Genomic DNA, 7500 nt, shown 5'->3' with positions numbered 1-7500 from the left:
CTACTACAGTATGTGTTGGGGTGTGTGTTTGCCACCATGGGAGGTATTTTCCTGCTGTGCTTGGTTTATGTCATGATGGCTCCAACGGGCCAGACCTGGGCATCCCCATCACATCTCATCAAGAGATTACAGGCCGCCATGACACCCAAGGAGAGGAGGGTGGGAGAGAGGGAGGGAGGGAAGGGGGAGGGAGAGAGAGAAGAGAGAGAGAAATGGAAGCAGGGATTGAGAGACAAAGAGGTTAGAGAGAGAGAAGGGGAAGGGACAGAAACTATTGTTGGATTCTCGGAAAGGAAGAGAGAAAATAAGAACTAAGCATGTGTGTGTGTGTGTGTGTGTGTGTGTGAGAGAGAGAGAGAGAGAGAGAGAGAGAGAGTACTGTATGTGTGTGCTGGCAAGGGATTTGGCCTCTAGCCCCGTCCTAGCTCTTACCTGCTGTTCATGTATGACAACATGGCAAAGTACCTCCTGCCCAACACCATGCTGAGCAGGCCTATCTCCTGCAGTGTCCACAGGGAACACACAACCTGTATCAGTTACGCTATATGCGCTGTGTGTGTGTGCATGTTCGTGTGCGTGTGTGTGTGTTCAAGAACAGGTTTTTGTACTTGCTTGTGTGCATGTGTGGACATGTGTTATCTTTTGACCTATGGTACTGGTCATTATTCTTTATATACAGTATAGGCTATGCATATTTTAGAGTGTGATAGAGGTTTAGTATTCTGACACAAAGGAACAAAAAATGTATAAATTAAATAAAGTGATTCATATAAAATCATGTATAAATTAAATAAATTAATGTATAAATTATTTTAAGCTCCCTGTTATTTACAGTTGCTCTTTACAAAGTACTTTCTAATTCAAAATTATCACATTTTTCATCACCACATTTTATATTTATGACTTTCTGTTTTGCCCCAAGCTCAGTCAACCAAGTTTTATTCAAATGAGCAAAATAAATGTGCCGCTACTTAATTAAAAGATAAGATGTTTGAATTTATCTAGAGACGAAAGACAAAAACTCAAGACAGCCCCCACCATAATGGACCCCCCCACACACACACATACACACACATACACACACACTCCCCTCCCCCAAAGAGTCAATGGCTTTTGACCTTCAGGTCGCTTCCAGCAATTAGCCGGCACTAATCAAGCGTGATTAAAAAGCCACGGAAAGGCAAGAATCGGATCCAAATCCTGTTTTAATGGGCAGACTGACATTGCTATCTGCCTGGAGAAGGGAAATGACAGTTGAGCGAGGGCTAAAAGCTGTTTATCTGCTCCTCCCAGCAAAAAAAAAAGAAAAAAAAATAGAAAAGAAAAAAAAAACACAGTGGTCCTCTTCAGCCTCCCTAATCAATCCATCTCGTTTCTGCAACCCCCCACCCCCTCCCCCGCTCCCCCCGGTAATGCAATAGAATCTGATAGCTGTCCGGCGCTCAGCGCTTAATGTCCAGCCGACGGGCCAAGTCTAGACGTCTGGATGGCCGCTAAGTTTATTCACCGCAACCACACGGTCCAAATCGCCCGTTATGATCGTCAGCGGACAAGCTGGACATGCACATCAGCCTTGTAGCTCCCGTTTAAACGGGGATATGAACCTCAGCCATCTGGTTCAGATTCGCCGCTCGCGACGGTATCTTGTGTCTACCGACAGCACTTCATCCTCCTAATGCCAGGGCGTAACCAAAACCTGCACTCCAAAATGATTGCCCGTTTTGGTCTAATTTTTTTTTTTTTAAATAGACACTCTCTGACACGTTTCAGTGTTCTGATTATGCTACAGGTGGAGCCCTAATTGCTCTGTCTCTGTCCACTCTTGTTCTTATCTTCAGTTCATCCCTGTATCAGTGTATGCTGTACATCAACGCTGCATAGGCCCGTGTATACTGTACATCAACGCTGCATAGGTCCGTGTGTACTGTACATCAACGCTGCATAGGTCCGTGTGTACTGTACATCAACGCTGCATAGGCCCGTGTATACATGAAAGCTGCATAGGCCCGTGTATACTGTACATCAACGCTGCATAGGTCAGTGTGTACTGTACATCAACGCTGCATAGGTCCGTTTACTGTACATCAACGCTGCATAGGTCAGTGTATACTGTACATCAACACTGCATAGAACTGTGTATTCATCAACGCTGCATAGGCCCGTGTATACTGTACATCAACGCTGCATAGGCCAGTGTCTCAATGTCTTGGTTTACTGGTTTCCGTTGGTTGAGAGAGACTGTTGTTGAGTTGACCTCCCCAGAGCAACCCCCCCCCCCCCCCCCACCCCCCCTCGCAGATGACAGCGAAGACGAGGAGGGGAGGGTGGAAAGAAGTTTTTTGCTTCCCCCTTTAGTGACGGCTTAATTGTATTTCCGATAGGTATCGATCGTCGGGATGGTTGTGGATGCCTGCGGGAGCAGGATTGATTTCAACGTTTTTTTTTTCTTTCCCCCCTGCGGTGATCGGAGCTCGCCCGACATCCATAAATCCAGACGCTCGCAGGTGTGGAATTCTGCTTGGCTGACGAGGTCACGCGCGTGCTCACACTCAGGCTCAGCCACAGCTCGCTCGATAGGGGAGGAGAAAAATATACTCAAGGCACACACAGACATACAACTACACACACACACACACACACACACACACACACACACACACACACACACACACACACACACACACACACACACACACACACACAAACACACACACAGAGTTTAGGCTGAAGATCAATAATGTGTGTGGGCACACATACACACACACACACACACACACACACACACACAAACACACACACACACACACACACACACACACACACACACACACACACACACACACACACACACACACACACACACACACACACAAACACACACACAGAGTTTAGGCTGAAGATCAATAATGTGTGTGGGCACACATACACACACACACACACACACACACACACACACAAACACACACACACACACACACACACACACACACACACACACACACACACACACACACACACACACACACATAGTGACTTGGTGGGGATTGGTGAATGTTCACATTTAATTAGTACATGCACACACCAGTGTAACCGAATAGACTCCGGCATTGGTGTTGTATTAATAAAATTGACCCAAAATGAGCACAGGATAGGCCTACTGCTTTATTCTGAACACAAGCACATACAGATATTAAACTGGCAAAATGCAAAAATGCATTTTAAGTGAAACATAAAAACATAACTCACCTGCACACAAGCACAGCAAAACAACAGCGATGAGTTTGTCGGTAGCTCCTTGCAACTCCTGAAGGAGTTCACTTTTAAGCCAACTGCTATCGATACTAGTTGTATTAATTGAGCTATAGCACAATACACAAGCACAGATACACTAACCCAAAATAATTAACCTAAAAACATCAAACAACAGAACTTTGTCCGGAAGCAGGGCTTTGTAGAGTCAATTTCAAGTGGGTTGTGTGTGCATGCGTGTGTGTGTGTGCGTGTGTGTGCGTGTGTGTGTGTGGTTTTGTCCTCTCTCTTCTGTCTGAAGGGTCAGAGGTGCTGATTGAGTGATGGAGTGGGCGTGTCCGTCGGTGCTGTAGACATTGGTGTGGACATGTTGCTGTCTATCGAAATGACAAGATCAAGTGAGTCAACAGCAGAGGAGCTGTGCACTGGGATGGATGAAGTAAGACTAGGGAAAACAAGTGTGTTTGTGTGTGTGTGTGTGTGTGTGTGTGTGTGTGTGTGTGTGTGTGTGTGTTTAAGTGTGGGTACTGACTTGAACAGCAAACATTTTACAACCATATTTCCTGGATAAACTTTTAAGGTGAAATGATTTGTTTGTTCTATTACTTGCCAGGGCTGTTGTTTGTTTTCTGTAGGGTCAGACCACATAAGTGGAAAAATAAATGCACCATAAAAAAAAAAAAATAACACAGACACAAACAAGAGGAAAATGCTTTCCACTCTCCGTCAGTGTTTTTTTTTTTTTGTCTTGGGGTTGTGTGTGTGTGTGTGGGGGGGGGGGGCATGGCTAGGGCAGACAAATGTGACGTTGATTAAAGATGTTTACGGCGGAGAGGTGGTCATTTCTCTCTTGGCTCTTCTCACCACAAGAGGCATTAGCTGCACCATCCGGCACCTGAACCACGATGAATTTATCATGAGGGGGAAGCGAATACCCCGAGAAGGAGAGAGAGAGAGGGAGGTGAGGGGGAAAAAAAGACAGAGGTGGGGAGAAAGAGAGCGGGAGATAGGAAGACAAGGCAAAAAAAGAGAGAAAGAGAGAGGGAGACAAGAAAAAAAATGAGACAGAGAGAAAGTAGGAGACTGGGGGTGTGGGTGGGTGGGGGAGCGAGGGAGATAGGGTGGCAAGAAGGATGAGGGAGTGAGACGGGCAGGCAAGTGGACAGGTACAAAAGTGAGGACAGTGAAAACGAGCGAGTCGTCTGCCCGGGTAGGCATCGCGACGCAGCGCGGGGCTGGACTGGGCCCCCCGTGAGATGGATCGACTGTCTCGCGCCGCGCGCGCTACAGAGCTGACCTGCCGGGCTGGTCGTCAAGGCGATCTTCCTCTCTGCTCTCTGTGATAATGTTCAGGTGTGTGTAATTACTGATTACGGTTTTATCCATGCATCCCGAATCTGCAAAGCAGCATAACAGCGCAATTGACCCACGATTCATATACGTGACCTCAAACTATACAGGCGATTTGGTAGCCAACGATATCATCCACAAAGACCTGCACATACTGTATACATTCTCATGCGACATGCGCACACTCCTGAATGGATCGCACTTCGGATCGTTAGCCAGGAGCTTTATGTCTTTTCCCCCCGTTAATGGATTTATCACCATTAATCACGCGACGCGCAATATGCACAACATCATTCCGCGCAACAAAACACGTCTCGCGCGCACATTACTGCGTCCTCCTCGTAATCCGGTTTGAACGATGAGCCCCGGTGATGGATGCCGTTCGACGGCTGCTTAGCGATAATGGGCATTATGCGGCGTTACATACCGCGGCCATTAGAGAGAGAGGAGGCTTTACGGATGTGTCTGGCAGGTAAGGGAGCCCATAGCTCACCGGCAGACGGATTTGGCCGCACCGCACCGCACCGCACTGGGAGGCGGCCATTCATCTGTGTTCCGTCTTCCCTGCTAAAGAACCCTAAAAAACGAGCCGAATAATAGGAGTCCGGGGGGCCTAGCGGGACTTGTGCCGTTAAACGATGACAGTGGAGTAGATGATATTGATCAGGTCCTTATTAACCTCGCCGGGGTACAGGGGGCTGGGAGGTAATTGAAATAAAAAGTATTGATTTCAGAAGCTGTAATAAAATGCATTATCATCATGGAGATTGAACGATGCTGTAGATTATGGAGCGGAGCGCCCTGATGGAGCCACATTTGCTATGCCACGCCACCGCACCCACTTCTCTCACCACTGTCTATCTGTGTGTGTGTGTATGTGTGTGTGTCTGTGTCTGTGAGTGTGTGTGTGTGTGTGTGTGTGTGTGTGTGTGTGTGTGTGTGAGTGTGTCTTTGTGTGTGTGTGTGTGTGTGTGTGTGTGTGTGTGTGTGTGTGTAGCCCTTTTTCTGCTACAGCTGCCGCATTCTGAGTGTGCCTGTAGTCTTCACTTCATGACTTGTCTTTCTCGTGTGAGGGCACCACCCTTCTCTCCTCCCAGTCTGTGGATTCTCTTGAGCCTCTCTCTCTCTCTCTCTCTCTCTGTGTGTGTGTGTGTGTGTGTGTGTGTGTGTGCGTGTGTGTGTGTGTCTCCTCCCAGTCTGTGGATTCACTCAGTCCCTCCTCTCTCTCTCTCTTCTCTGTCTCAGTTCATCATGTTGTCTCTCTCTCTCTTTCTCCCATTTGAATATCAAAGGGCTTCCTTGCCTTTACATGTGTTGTGCAGAGCACCAGGGTAATGCTGTTCACTGAAGAATTCCCTTCTAATGAAACACTGCTTGTTTTTACTCTCTCTTCCCTCCATCTCTCCCTCTCTCTTGTCTCTCCTTCTACCTCTCACTCCCTCTCTTCCTTCCATCTCTCCCTCTATTTCTCCCTCTCTCCTCTTGTCTCTCCCTCTATCTCACTCCTTCTCTTCCCTCCATCTCTCCCTCCATCTCTCCATATCTCCCTCCACCTCTCACCACCATCTTCCATCTCTCCCTCCATCTCTCCCTCTCTCCTCTTGTCTCTCCCTCTATCTCTCACTCCCTCTCTTCCTTCCATCTCTCCCTCCATTTCTCCCTCTCTCCTCTTGTCTCTCCCTCTATCTCTCTCCCTCCTTCCCTCTCTCCCTCCCTCCATCTCTCCATTTCTCCCTCCACCTCTCACTACCTTCTTCCATCTCTCACTCCATCTCTCCCTCTCTCCTCTTGTCTCTCCCTCTATCTCTCACTCCCTCTCTTCCTTCCATCTCTCCCTCCATCCCTCCCTCTCTCCTCTTGTCTCTCCCTCCACCTCTCACTCCCTCTCTTCCCTCCATCTCTCCCTCCATCTCTCCATATCTCCCTCCACCTCTCACTACCTTCTTCCATCACTCCCTCCATTTCTCCCTCTCTCCTCTTGTCTCTCCCTCTATCTCTCTCTCCCTCTCTTCCTTCCATCTCTCCCTGTATCTCTCTCTCCCTCCTTCCCTCTCTCCCTCCCTCCATCTCTCCATATCTCCCTCCACCTCTCACCACCATCTTCCATCTCTCCCTCCATCCCTCCCTCTCTCCTCTTGTCTCTCCCTCTATCTCTCTCTCCCTCCTTCCCTCTCTCCCTCCCTCCTCTACAGCTCCACTCTGACCAGGACCCCGGGGACGGGACGGTGCGCTACGTTCTGACGGGCGAGGGCGCGGGCGAGCTCTTCACCATCGACCAGCGCTCGGGCGACATCCACGCCACCAAGCGGCTGGACCGCGAGGAGCGCTCCGTCTACACGCTGCGGGCGCGCGCCGTCAGCAACCGCACGGGCCGCGCCCTCGAGGACTGGACCAACTTCACCATCAAGATCCACGACATCAACGACAACGCGCCCACCTTCACCAAGTCCGTCTACATGGCCAGCGTGCCCGAGATGTCCGACGTGGGTGAGTGGCTCTCAGCGATGCGGCGTGGCCAAACTCAAACTCACTCCTACTGTAAATACAGTAAGGCCGGGACCTGCTTCACTGGCTCCTGTTGTTTCTTATACAATACCACAAAGCAGTGCCCAGGAACTATACATTTCAATGTAAAGTCAAACTCAAACTCAAACTCTGTTAATAGAGCCCGGACCTGCTTTATTGGCTCCTGTTGTTTCTAATACAATACCACGAAAAGCAGTGCGCGGGAACTATACATTTCAATGTAAAGTGATGCTCATCATTGATCATACAATTACTCTACGCAGTCAGACATACAGTACAACATTCAGTTTTGAGAGGGATATAGGCAACAGCACTTATTTATGACACAGTTTCAATGTAAGGCAGTAATCTATAGGGCATCTACCAAGGTCAAGG

General features: G+C 48.6%; 1 protein-coding gene across 1 annotated transcript in view; it reads left to right on the top strand.

Moving 5' to 3' along the window:
* Positions 1-7500, top strand: part of LOC134066187 (cadherin-6-like) — a gene marked incomplete at its 5' end in the record, with an annotated part of 33954 nt that overhangs the window by 6360 nt on the left and 20094 nt on the right. The window contains 1 exon segment of the mRNA XM_062521430.1: positions 6792-7086. Within this exon segment, the coding sequence (XP_062377414.1) occupies positions 6792-7086 (295 nt within the window).

Source organism: Sardina pilchardus, chromosome 19 (genome assembly GCF_963854185.1).
Source record: "Sardina pilchardus chromosome 19, fSarPil1.1, whole genome shotgun sequence".
Classification (NCBI taxonomy): domain Eukaryota; kingdom Metazoa; phylum Chordata; class Actinopteri; order Clupeiformes; family Clupeidae; genus Sardina; species Sardina pilchardus.
The sequence above is the reverse complement of the archived record's forward strand: the minus strand, read 5'-3'. Positions and strand labels throughout refer to the sequence as shown.